Genomic DNA, 14,266 nt, shown 5'->3' on the forward strand with positions numbered 1-14,266 from the left:
GAAACCAGAATACCATTACTCTGCAGCCATACCTGTGTTTACCAGGAAAGCTTCAAAACCCAGCCACAAATGCAGTCGGGGGAGGATGGGACGACTATGACAGTAACCCTGGCATTATTCATGTAATATTTTTTGCCATGCAAAAGTAGGGAGAAGTTTTTTAAGTCAACCCAGAGCATCATGCTGTTCCTGCTGTGGTCACTTGGATGTTTCTCACGGCTTCCATGGGAGCAGGGGCTGTAATCTGAACCCTTTTAGGAACTGTATGAGCTGCTTTCCGAGCTGGTGTGGCCCAGCTGAGCAGAGCGCTTCTGTGGTTAGTAAAAGCCCCTGCATCCCCTGTCTTGAATCCGCATTGTTTTCACTGCATTTGGGGCCAACATGGCCAATCACGGTGCTTGATAGTCCTAGAAAAGATTAGAAATAAAGGATATATTGGGCAAATCCCGTCATCACATGTTCTCTATGATGATGGATGGTCAGCCAAGGAGCGCTGCGTCCTCCTCCACGGCTGCCCTTGCCCAGATGATGCCGTCGCAGAAGAGAATAGGTGGACAGTTGCACGTGGATCCAGCTCTCCACGCTAGATGTACAGGATGTGCTTTTTGAGTGGTACACCTCGCTCTTCGTGCAACTGAAGGCAAGGCAGGACAGAGGTGCAATGTCCTCAGCCCAACCTTTAGTGCTGCTGCCACTCCAGGGACTTTTCCTGTCTCACTTTCAGTACAAGAGCATAGTGCTGGAGGAAGAAGAGGTGAGGTTGCTCACGGTGGTGAAGTGAGAAGGCAACGGTGCCCTTTGCGCTAAAGTGGTCTCGTCCTTTCCCTGCATTCTTAAAAGGGGTGGGAGGAAGAAGCCCCTGGTCACTGTACACCTGCAGACAGGGAAATGGGAAAGAGATTTTCCTCAGTGAGAAGAAAAGTTACAGGAAGTTTTAGGAACTACTTTAATCATTAGCACTCCCTGAAAACCTAGTCCATGTGGAGAAGAAAAGAAACCTCTTGAGAAGTGGTGATTCTATTCCTTTTCCTGGTATCTCCCTTTGTAGAGGACCTGCAGTATCTGAGCCCCAGCACAGCAGGATCTTGCGTGGCGTGTGCTAAATGTCCCAAAGGGTTAGTTTGAGCCTGGTTTCGTCACGTGGTGCATCTGATCCCAGTAATTTTGAGGTACAGGCAGCGTCCAGGCATGCGGGAGTGGTGTGGGATGAGAGCTGTCTGAAATGATGTCCCCTGCTCTTGGAGGTAATTGAAGGGCAGGCACCAGACCTGGCTGGAGGGGAAGGAGCCAAACAAGGTAAAGGAATTAGCAAATCCTAGCTCCCCTGAGCAGTGTTTGATTTAATTAAAATGTACAGCACTGGGGGAAGTAATGAACTGCTTGTAAGCTGCATGATGAAATCCAGCTGTGGCCTCTTGAAAACAAACAGGCCGGTTTCCCTCGAGTTTCTAGAACCTGAGTACAGACAGTGCTTCATTTTTACAGGCATCATCTTGTGCTGCGGGATTATAGGGAGCGGATAAGCTGTTGTAACTCTCCAGAAAATTTTTTTATGCTGTTGGTGAGGTATTGGCAGGGCATTGCTGAGTCTTTTGGTGTTATTTCCAGGGCTGTACCCAGTTCTGCCGACAAAAGCCTTCGGTCTCCAGGGCTGCTCGTTGGGCAGCTGTCACTGGTGCACTGGACGTTGGCCTCAATTGGCAAAACATCCTTTTGGAGGAGAATTTATTTTAGAGGATGCAGAAATCTGTTTCCTCCAGGAAAAGGAGGGACTGTGTTTTGCTGAGATTAGGAATGTTTGTGCCTGTCTTAGTGGTTAATGCTGTTGTGAGAGTGGAAAGGATGAGTTTTTCTTTAAAAAAAGCCCAAAACCAACAACATCCCCCAAAGAACCTGTGATGATGTTGTGGTTTAACCTGGCAGCTGGCAAGTAGGACCACGCAGCTGCTCACTCGCTCTCCCCGCAGTGGGATGGGGAGGAGAATGGACAAAAAGGAAAACTCGTGGGCTGAGATAAAGACAGTTTAATAAGACAACAAGGGAAATAATAATAATAATAAAAAATATGCAAAACAAGAGATACACAATACAGTTTTTCTCACTGTCTGATGGACAATTGCACAGCCGGTCCTCAAGCAGCGATTGCGGAACCTGTGGATTTCCCAGAGCTTCCCGAACTCACGAACTCGCAGAACTCACGGGGGGGGGATGAACTCACGGATAAGTTCAAACCCATGGAAAAAGGGATTCCTGCCCCCCAGCCAACCCCATTTATATACTGAGCATAATGTCTATGGTATGGAATATTTCCTTTGGCCAGATTGGGCTAGCAGCCTGGCTGTGCTCCCTCCCAGCTCCTGCACGCCTGCACATCTGCTAAGTATGGGAAGCTGGAAAAAGACCTTGATTTCTTAGCAGCGACTAAGAACATCAGTGTTATCAACAACCTTCTGGTACTAAATCCAAAACACAGCAGCTACCAGGAGGGAAATTAACTCTAGCCCAACCAAAAGCAGGACAAGTGATCATCTTAAAAATTGATTCTTGTAAATGCAGCGTTGGGTAGGATGCAGGTGATCTTGGGTAGGCAGCGTGAGCTTGGCCTTTTGCAGAGACACTGCTGGTGCATGTCAGTAGACTCCAGTGTTTCAGCTCAGCTGAAGTCATGCTTCGTTGGTAGAGGAGTGATTAGTAGAGGAGTCATTCATGGGAAGTGAATTTCGTTTTCTCTGTGGTAAAGTTTGAATGGGTAGCTAGTTTCAGATGCAGCATTTTTTTCTTCCAGATCTTTGCATACTGTAGTCATTACTTCTGAAGTTGAAATGTTAATTGCACTGTTACAAAAAAGGTCCATATTTACTGTCCTGGGCAAAAGCTTAATAAATAATTGCTAATAACTTTCTTTATTGCCTTTCAGGCAGCAGCAGCAGGTCTCAGCTATGTTGGGGGATATGTCATTAACACCTACAAGAGCTATGACAACTTTCTGCAGGACAAGTATGCTCTGTTACCAGCCGTGATCGTTATTTGCATTGCTGTGGTAATGTTCATCATTGGGTTGAATGGCTGCTGTGCCACCTTCTGCGAGTCTCGAGTTGGCCTAGGGCTGGTGAGTGTTGCACGTTCTTGCCTGTCCTCTGCTTCACCCTGTTGCGTGGTATGGGAGGTGCTACACTAGACCTTCTCGGGATGCCCAGAACAGAAAGTAAAAGGTTATTCTGAAACACATGGCTGAAGCACTGCTCCTTTGTGGGAGTTACGTGCTGCTGTGAGGCACTGATTGATAGCGAATGATTTTTAAAATAAACAGAAAAGTTCACATTGAGTAACTTCAGGCCCCCAACTCATGCCTTAAAGGCGATGTGAGCTGAACAAGCAGTGCCCAATGTACCTAACTCAGCTGCTGGCTTATCAGTACAGTCTCCTGCTTGACAGCCACCTCGTGAAGTGTTTTGTAGGCTCTTCACGCAGATCACACCGTGGCAGTGTTCAGGAGACTGCCCACATGGGGCACAGACACTGTGGAACTGCAGTCATAGTCCCAGCCATGCACAGTAATCTCCTATTTTAAATTATTTGCTGGAAACTATTTGGATTGGGGAGGTAACAACAGATAATGATAACTTGCCTCTATAAATTAACGTGATGGGTAATGTGCAATTGAATTCAAATGCTGTGGGATTATTCCTTACAGTCTCTCTTTTAATTTCAGTTCTTGGCCATTATCCTGGTTATCTTTATTGCAGAAGTATCCGCTTTTGTCCTGGGATTTGTTTACAAGGAGAAGGTAAGCAAAGAATTGTCAGCTCTGTAGTAACCTAAAAGTGAAAAATAGATCTTGTGTTGTCGGAGCATTCCAGTATATTCAGTTTTCTTGTACTTCATCCCCTAACCTGCAGTCTGCAGGGCAAGCGGGAATGGGGATGTCACCATCTGGTATGCAGATCACTCTTTGTCAGGAACATGGTGAATACATAAAGTACCTGGCAGGCATCGCAACAATCTCCAAGTTGGATTGAACAGTTCTTAATGCTCGCAAAGGAGGGCTCTTCCATCAGGGGAGGCGAGCTTCTATCCAGGAACGTGATTCTGGTTAAGTGCTACCAGCATTTCATCTAAAACATAGCGTGATTTTTTTTGTTGGTTTGTTTGTTTTTCCCCTGACTTAGTTGGGATACAGATCTTTTGCAGTTTCCACTAGATAAAATACTTAGCTGTCATGTTAAAACAATATATATTTTTTTCTTTCCTCTCTAAATAGGTAAAAACTGACGTGCAGGGCACGATGCGCTCAGTCTTTGAGAAGTATGATGGGAAAAGTCCAGAGTCTACTGTTGTGGATTACTTGTAAGAACAGGTAAGAAAACATTTAAATTGCCCTGATAAATATTTAGAAAGGAAGAACTGGGTCCTAAACAAGGAATTTGGGCTGGGAATGGAGGGGAGGAGGGTCAGTATGGTCGTATCCTGGAACTCAACTCTGCAGCATTGTTTAGTGTCTGATTCTCCAATGTAATTGAGGGTGCTCCCCACGTTGCAGAGTTGGCATTTTCAGGCTCGTGGTGTGAGGTGTGTCTAGATGAATGATCTTGTTGACATGAGTGGCCATGAGTGACCAAATGAGTACATATGAATAACTGCTGCTGAGAATCCTGTACCATAAAATAGAAGGATGACAGAAGACTCTATCCTGCAACCTGTCGCTTTAACATTAGAGCTTTCACGAAGAGTAAACTAATAAGGAGGCAATAGTGTATGAAGGGAAGTTGATCTGTTATATCTACTACTGTTTTCCTGAAGTGCTGCTACTTGTACATCTGCTGCATGCTGTGGGCAGCTCTTGCCCGGTATGCCTAAGAGAGGGTTAACTCAACATTAGCATCCAGGTTGACGTATATTCATATGTCCCTGTAACTGTCCTGTGTTTGGCAGCTTCATTGTTGCGGGGTGAAGAACTACAGTGACTGGACAACCACTCCATGGTTTAATGCCACCAGTAACAACAGCGTCCCTCTGAGCTGCTGCAGGCAAGATATGAAGAACTGCACAGGGCGTCTGGATCAGCCACAGGAACTCAATACATGGGTGAGCATTAAGGGCACAGTTTCACAGCCGGGCCACGATCATTCTCAGCCAGAACCAGTGAGGAAAGCACTTCAGCCAGTGTTTAGGGATAACTTCATCCAATTCTTCTCAGCAATTTGTCCCCCAAACCCTTTTCTCCCTATGATTTTCCTCTAGCTAACTTCCTTCTCCTGTTCTTCTATAAAAGTTCCTAGGTGATGAAGGAGGGGCACCAGTCTGGATGTTTGGTCTTGTCTGTCTGCTAGTAACAGTCTTCCATTTCGTGTTGCTACAGAAGCAACATGACAAGGCCAGAGCACTAGCTATGGACACGTAGTTGTTCAAACAGATCTGGGGTAGGCGAAGAGACCCTTCTAGGATTGACCATGAATCTGGAGAATTGCATACCAGGTCCTTCAGTCTGGGGCACAAGCCCTTCAGTTGAATTTTAGTAGATACCATTGCTGGTCTTCCTGGTTCTGAGGTTTGGGCACTTCTTTAAGTGACCTGAGCCAGAGGAGATTCTGAGAAGCAGCAAATGTCAGTGTCTCTCCCCAGGCAAGAGGTGAAGGGCAAGGTGTCAGGTTTGGAAGACAAGAGTGGAAGCCCTCGGGTCTGTGGTGGTTGGTTAGACAGGCCTTACAAGGTCCTGCTTCCTTTTAAGTGTCAGGGAGGTAAAAAAAAAGCCAAAAAACATCCAGCTGAATTATGGGTGAAAACAAATCAAAATATATCTCTCTCATGGCAGGGCTGTGCAGAGGAGCTGGAGTCTGGGCTGCAGAGCGTTATCAGCTACGCTATGCTTGTAATCCTGGGGTTTGCCATCGTAAAGGTGAATGTTTTATCTCTTCCCTCATAGAAAATAATACTGTTTATCCTTTGATCCTGGGCCTTTTCCTGGCTCTGAGGCAGTGCCGGGTATCAGCATCCGTGAAAGGATGGAACAACTCTCACACGCATTGGTAAGATGCACAGTCGGAATACTTTATTCTCCCACTTGTGTGGTTATATACATTTTCCATATCTGTACACACGATTACGCTTACATCGGATAGGCTACAGACATAAATCACACGCTGTTCACATGCCCCACATTCCCTTATAATTGGTAACTATGCACTAACGCCAATAGCAACAGACTGCCTCCACGTCCTTGAACACATCTTGTTTTTGCTAACCCACACCATGTGCACTATCAGAACTTTCTCAATGGCTATTCTTAGCTGTCTTTTCCAGCAAGCCTGTTAAATCACACTGTTTTGCTTAAGCGGCCTAGTCGTGCTAATTCTCAAGCTACATCGACCCCAACATCTCCCCCTTTTTCTTTTCAAAATAAGCTAAGCTATCTTATCATTGCCTTAAAAACATTTGCTCAATTTGTGTTAGTTGCATCACAAAAATTTTCTTCACAGTTACCTCTAGTGCCTCTTGTGTTATGCGTATTATACACGGGACCAACATAATCACTGCCATAATCATTACAACAATAAGCAATAACATTTTGATTAGTGACATTAACCAGCCAGAAATTCCCCATCTCTTCCTGCTGCATCAAATACTTCCGCAGCCCCAATAAATCAGAATGCAGATACAATAGTCTAAAGGCAGAACCCGGAAAACTTACCAAACCAGAAGATGCAAAGGCAGTTACTTAGTCTAGACAAATCCATTAGATCACAAAACCCAAATAAATCCATCAGATCACAGAAATACAAACACTATGACAACAAGCACATAAAATCACACATTTATGGTTGCGACCACACACACACACAGACACACACGCAGGCATACCAAGTTTTCAACATAAATCCAAATATTACAAAGACTTATGAACAGACAGCAGGCAGGCAACAAAAGTGATACTGGAAGAATGCCTTTGTCTTATTAATAGTCCCTGCTCAGAACTTTTTGGTCCAGTGATCAGAGGTTCTCCCCGAGAATCCCTCGGTGCCGGCTGGAGGTCCTGCGATCCCTGGGACCATTGATGTTCAAGAGCAGGGTCCTACCTGGGTACCCAAACTCTACTACCAGAAAGGAGCAAGATAATTCACTCTCCAAAACTTAACCCCGGAGCCCTAGAAAGCAGGCACTCATATTGACACTCGTCAGATAGTACAGATAACAGCTATACATCATCAGGATGTAGCATCTTTGTTAACCGGGCCCACTGTCTTTTTATCACCTCCCCTTCTTCTTCCGTGTTCATTCAAGATGGGTTTGATCCATTTTGCCGGCACCCACTCCATCTGTCCATTATCTGTAGAAATACAAGCGTATCCCCTCCCCCAAGTGAGTAGTCGTACTGGACCTTCCCAAAGCCCTTTATCCGGGCGGAATACCGTTACTAACACCACATCATTGTCATAGACATTTTTGTTTGTTCCCCTGTGCCGAACAGCTGGGGGGTCACTATGACCTCCTCTAACATTGAACCAATTCAGGACAAAAAGGGTTTTGTGTAGACAGTCCATCGGGGACCGCTCTCTCCCCTTTTTTAAAATATTTAAATGATCTTTTAGTAAGCAATGGGAATGCTCAACAATAGCTTGACCGGTGGAGTTGTATGGAATGCCCCGTACATGCTTAACACCCCACCGCTGAAGGAAACGGGCCACCACCTGAGACCTGTAGGCTGGGCCATTATCAGTTTTAATTTGTTCAGGTACTCCCAACACAGCAAAGGCTTGCGCCCAATGTCATTGGGTTGCTTTGGCATTGGTAGAAGTAGCTGCTGTTGCCCAGATGGCAGCCGAACACGTATCGACAGAGACATGGATGTGCTTCAAATGCCCAAACTGGGGGAACTCGGTCACATCGGTTTGCCAAAGTTGTCTGGGCTGTAGACCTCCAGGATTTACACCACCATCCTGTACAGGAGTGAGTCTCGCACAGTCAGGGCAGGCTGCAACAATAGCACGCGCATCTGCTTTAGATAATGAAAACTGTCGTTGCAGCGCCACTGCAGACTGATGGAAAAAATCATGCGCTGCTCGTGCAGCATCAAAGCTCGTGGACAGTTGTACGGGAGTGGCTGTCACTAGTTGGTCCGCACGGTGGTTGCTCTTAGGTCTTGTAAGAGTCTCCATTTTTCGGACTTTTTCTGAATGGTAAACACAGGAGTATTCCAAGGACTAGTGGACGGGACCAAGTGTCCCAACTTCACTTGTTCATCCACCAATTCTTGGAGATGGACGAGCTTTTCAGTAGACAGCGGCCATTGGTCCGCTCAGATCGGCTTTTTTGTCAACCACGTGAGCTTCAATGTAGGCCTGGATGCGTTCGCTTCAATGGCCGCTGTCAAAAAGGCGTCTGAATGACACAACCCCATTGTGATAATACGTCTCTGCCTAATAGCCAAATAGTAGTATTCAAGACATAAGGGCGTGCTTGTGCCAGCAACTTACCATCTTGGTCTACAAAGGTAATGAACTCAGTACTCATTTGTGTCGCTGCTGCACCACCGATTCCTGTCACCATGCCCGACACTACCGTCAATGGCCATGACTCTGGCCATTGGGCCCTCGGGATTATAATAACATCCGCTCCGGAGTCTAACAACATTTTCTGGTCTTTTAGTACAATGCCGTTCGGGCCTTTAATAGTGATCTTTCTTATGGGCTGTTCTGTGGAAAGAGGTTGTACGAATGCCACCAAGGGGGGTCCACTTGAGCCAAAGGCGTCACTTCCCCTATAGTTAGGGTCAGTTAGGGGGACCTGAGCAATAAAAGGAATCAGTTGGGCAACCTTGCTGCCTCGTTTGATGGTTAATGGTGGCGTGAATACCTTTAACATAATCCCTATTGGCCCTGTGAAATCTGCATCAATTACTCTTGGTAGGACAAAAATTCCCTGTCTAGATGCAGAGGATCGCCCCACCAACAATGCACTCAGCCCATGGCCTAAAGGTCCTGTGGCTACCGAGGGAACGACATGCACCTTATCATCTTCTATAGTGATGTCTTGTCCCACGGCCAGATTGACTCCTGCGGAGCCGCTTGTGGCGGCTCGGAGCTCGTCGAGACAGCCATAGCTGTGGGGAACTTTCTTGTCCTCGCGCCCCCCATCCTGGCACTGCTCTGCCCGTTTCCTGACAGGGGGGTACCATCCTTCTTAAACTGCGACCTGCATTGAGCTGCTTTATGCTCGAACTTGTCACATCTATGGCATGTCCCTACAAAATCATCAGCCACCACCTTTTGCTTCTTGATCTGAGGACAGTTTCTTTTGTAATGGTCTTCCTCTCCGCAAATAAGACAACCAGTTTTTGCTTTAACACCTCGATCCCCTTTCCCCGTTTGCATGGCAGGTCGTAAAGCAGCGGCCATAGCAGCCGCATGTATTCTGGCCTTCTCTCTTTCCTCCGCTAAGCGAGGTAATCGGGAACAAGCCTCCACATACCGACTAAGGGTAGACCCACTAGGTAGGGACGCAATTATCTGTTGACATTGAGTGTTGGCATTTTGAAAAGCTAAATCCTTTCCTACTGCACCTTTTGCTTCACTTGGCAGATTTGGTGCCGCATCTAATGCTTCCTTTAATCGGTCTATAAAGTGCATGTACGGCTCATCAGGACCCTGTCGAATCTGCGTATAAGGTAATACCGGCTTCCCAATCTGTGGTAACTCAGTTAAAGCGGCCAGGGCTAAGCTCTGTGACTGTTGCAATATTCGAGGGTGGAGCGCTGCTTGAGCTGTCCCGTCGCGGAAAGCGCCAGTACCCATGAGCTGGTCTAGTGTAACTACACGTAAAGGATCATCGGCACCTAGCTGAAGGTTTTGCATCATTGCAAACTCGCATTTATCCCGCCACTTATCCTTCCACAACATAAAGGCAGTGGGGGGCAACACCAATTCTAACAAGGCTTGGGCATCAGCTGGCACTAATATCTGATTTTTGAAAAAGGTGGTAACCAGCGTCATAACTTGCTTGTTATCCAAACCATAGTTCATTACGGTTTTTTGTAACTGACTCACTGTTTTCCAGTCAAAAGGAGCCCATATCCGTTGATTCCCCTGCGTAAACACCGGGAATGCTGTTCAACTGTTTGGTAGCATTTGTCCTTCAATTACAGCATTTTCTATTACCCCCCTCCATCGTTGTCCCATATTAAAATTAGGGTCGCGTATCGGGGGCGTCCCGTCTCCACTCCGACCTCCAGCGGCCACACCACCCCCCTCTGTACCGCCGGGTCCCTGCAGACCACACCCACCGTGCGTGCAATCAGGCTTTTGAACACCGGATGCCCCCCCTCCTTGCTCTCTCCACTTCACGCCCCTCTTCTACGCCTCACATTCGTCATCCCCCACCTCCTTACCGTATTTACTGCATAAATAGTGATCAGCGTCAGCTAAGCTCATTTCCCTGTCTTCCAACAAGAGCCTAACCCAGCGCCGCTGCAAATGCTCTGGCGATGAGCTTTTGTTAATGCTTCCATTATCTGACCCCCCCTGAAATCACCTCACCCATCCCGTCCGACTCCCCACATATCTGCTGCTCGACCGCTCGCAAACCGTCCGTTATGGCTTGGTGAGCCTTTTGGTATGCCTGTTTAATCGTGGCGTTACGGGATCCTTTATCTAGTCATTGCATCTCATCCAACAGCTTTGTCATTTGATCCTGTTGCTTTCTCAATGTGTCCGTAAGTTCACTTTTATGAATCTTTGGGTATAATAGCGATGTTGCTCCTTCGGGCAAGTCAGTATCCATTTCTTGAAAATCGGAGTCCGGGAGCGGCACATTCTCCGGCAGTGGTGGGGCTGTAGGTGGTGCCGGTGCCCAGTCTCCCAGTTCTATACACTGTCCTTCCCAAAACTCAGTTTCACTGAAACGAACGGGGTACGCGTGGGGTGCCGTACAGGGATCTTGACAGTCTCCAGCGGGTTGACTGATTGCATAAACAGCTCTCGCGGCGGCTGCAGCCACAGTAGCATCGTCCTTCATATCAGCAATCATATTTTTAACAGTTCGGAAAACAGGGGCTAATTGCCATGCCTCTTTGTTTCCGACCTGCACAGAGTCCCACAAGTCCATCCCAACTCTGTGCCACGCATCCGGATCGAACAGCTGATCCACTGTTGTTATCAGCTTTCAGCCGCGGCACCATAATAATAGTCCCGATATGTCTCCTTTAGTTAACTCAGCGTCGGCTCGATCCGCCAATTCCAACAGGCTTTTCAGCGCCGTGTTTTCTGACGCTGATACAGTGGAACCCATACTGCAGATGTTCATGCCCCCCCCGGCGTGCCGCGGATCCGCTCCTGCCTTTCTCGGGCAGCCCGGCTTACCTCGCCAGCTGGCAGTCCCATGCCTTTTTTTTTTTTCTGGCTGCGATAATAAATCCGTAGGGTCACCAAAATGCCGGGTCTCAGCATCCGTGAAAGGATGGGAACAACTCTCACACGCATTGGTAAGATACACAGTCAGAATACTTTATTCTCCCGCTTGTGCGGTTATATACATTTTCCATATCTGTACACACGATTATGCTTATTCGGATAGGCTACAGACATAAATCACACGCTGTTCACATGCCCCACATTCCCTTATAATTGGTAACTATGCACTAACGCCAATAGCAACAGACTGCCTCCACGTCCTTGAACACATCTTGTTTTTGCTAACCCACACCATGTGCGCTATCAGAACTTTCTCAATGGCTATTCTTAGCTGTCTTTTCCAGCAAGCCTGTTAAATCACACTGTTTTGCTTAAGCGGCCTAGTCGTGCTAATTCTCAAGCTACATCGACCCCCAACAGAGGTAGATGCAGTCCTCTGTTCCTCGCTTGTTCTTTTCCAACTTTCTCGATTTCATTTGCCTGACAATAAGAGGAGGAATCCAAAAAGTGAGTAGGGCATTTGGGACGGCAAGTCAACGGAGAATCCATCTTGGCTGTTCGGTAGGAAGTACAAAAAGCTGGATGTGCTAAAAGGCCTAGATCTAGAATTCTTTATGAAAACATCCAGCTTTTCTATATTTAACTGGAACTTTAAAAATTGCTCATCAAAGTTTCTTTTTAGATATAACCCAATGAATAGTCTTGTGCTTAGAGACCTGGAGTCAAGATAGACTAGAAATATAACTAGGAATGAAACCAGCAGGGCTGTTTATAGACTTACAAGATTGAATTAAATGAAAATCATCTTGTGGGTGAAAACTAGATTTGAAAATCCCTAGTGTGTGTAAAAAAACAACAAAAAAAACACACAAAAAAACCCCCAGCTCCTCACAATAGGCACATCATAAAGTTGCATAGGCATTTCTTCGAATATTTGACCCATAAATTTTAGCTTGGTGGTTAGTCATTGTTCCCTGTACCCGTTCTCCAAGATTAGTAACCTGTTCCTTGTTGACAGAGATTTGAACTGTTTTATAACAGCCAAGTGCTTTTTCCTTGACTATCTGCTGTCTATAAAAGAGTGGCTGTAAGGTGAGCCACTGCAGAACACTTACTGTTTAGCATCCCATTCCTGAACTCGGTGCAGAAGCCAAAATCTGTCCAGATGTCATCTCAGGACTGGGGCTTGCCTTAGTTAAACTTTCCTTTTCTTAATTTTGGCCCTAGCAGAGAGGTGATTGTTTACAGCACTTGATCTCGTGGGCTTAAATGGCTCGGCGACGTTATTTCCATCATTTCCCTTCCCTCTATAGGAGTGATGAGTTCTACACTCTCATTGCATGTCCTGTTACTGTTTGTGATGAACCCTCCCATCACGATGTCTCCTGTGATCATCTCTAAAGATTGCCTTAGCATATTCTCCGCTATCTTTATTTGCATATTTTATATGCTTAAATATTTCCCAGAACTCATTTTAAGTCCAGAATAATCCCATGCTTTCACTGAAATTTTTCCCACAATAAGATCACTAGGAATTAATACGGATTTGTCAATTAATGGGAGAAACCAAAGAGGGAAAAGTTGAGCTGGAACTATTATTGGAAATTGATGTGCAAAAAAAAATCACTTTCTGTAGATGTATTTGCTAAGTGTTTTTTAATACGAAAATAATGTCCCTGCTATGATGAAAAAGTTTAATTAACACATAGGTGTTGGGTCTGATGACTGAAACAAAATACAGCAGAAGTAAATCTCCTCTTTTTTTTTTTTTTTTTTCAGTTCTTTGGCATGTTGAGTGTCTGCGTGCTTACATGCAAGAGAGAAGACGGTGGATATCAGCCTCTTTACTCGGGGGTGTTTGCTTAATAAAACGCAAAGATCACTTTTTTGGCTTCCTGCTGATAAAATAGACTTGGAAAGATGAATGCTAAAGGACAATTTATTACCTTCTTGCTAAATATTTTATGTACACGAAACAGAAAGAACATTGTGTATTGATTTGGGAAAGACTCTTGCAGGGGATGTGAAATTGCAGTTTCAGCATTCGGTGCCCTACAGTAACGTACCCTCATCTTGCGCACCACAGCTTTCTGTAAGGTTATTGTAGAGTCGGATTTGTGACTTCAGGTAGCACCAGATGGTGTAATGGTGACTCCAGGAAGAATCTCTCTTCTGCAGTTCTTTCCTCTACCCTTAGGACGTGCAGAAGAAACGTTATTTTTTAAGCACTAAACTGATTGAGACTGCAGGATGGGTTTCAGTTGTCTGCACAAAGGTCAGATCATTCCCATGGCGTGGCTAAACAGCAAAAGAAACTTTTGAATGCCAGGTTCAAATATTCTTCATAAGCATGGGGAGTTAGGATACCTTTTGTCTATATCTGCTGGTGTTTCTAAATTTTTTTTTTGCCCCTCCTTCTTACAGTCGTATGTTGTAATTCAGTTCACTGCAGAGGTTATTAGTGCAAGACAACTGCGTGTTTAAAGTCTAGAACAGATATTTGAGTTGTTTTTTGAAGCAGTGAGCAAATGTGAACAATCCCGGGTTAGGAGGAGACGTGTGCTCGGAGCTTTTGGGCTTGGGATATCTCTCTGGCTTGTTTTATTGGTCTCTTTTTATTATTAGGCATTAAAAATTGCTTATGAAGCAGGGATTTTGAATATTTCTTTTCTCCTTTTGCCGATGCTTTTATGGTTTGTCTAACAGACTGTATCTCTCCATTTAACATAGAAGTTGCAAGAGCTGTTGAGAGGAAAACAGGCTGGAAGACGGGAGCCGCAGGGCGTGCTGGCTCGGTGTGTTTGTGTAGACAGGGCTGCTGGAGGGGTCAGTGCGGCTGTCCCTGCGCTGCTGCCGGGCTGACT

The 14,266-nt window shown here is 45.8% G+C and overlaps 1 protein-coding gene across 1 annotated transcript; it reads left to right on the plus strand.

The window, feature by feature from the left end:
- The first annotated feature begins 2,706 nt into the window (after window positions 1–2,706).
- Window positions 2,707–13,268, plus strand: LOC104335609 (tetraspanin-36). Its single transcript, XM_075446292.1, is given in 7 exon segments — window positions 2,707–2,739; window positions 2,918–3,109; window positions 3,713–3,787; window positions 4,262–4,357; window positions 4,933–5,085; window positions 5,813–5,896; window positions 13,182–13,268. Coding segments are annotated over 7 exon segments (720 nt in total).
- Window positions 13,269–14,266: the final 998 nt, after the last annotated feature.

Source organism: Opisthocomus hoazin, chromosome W, assembly GCF_030867145.1.
Source record: "Opisthocomus hoazin isolate bOpiHoa1 chromosome W, bOpiHoa1.hap1, whole genome shotgun sequence".
In the NCBI taxonomy this organism is placed as follows: Eukaryota; Metazoa; Chordata; class Aves; order Opisthocomiformes; family Opisthocomidae; genus Opisthocomus; species Opisthocomus hoazin.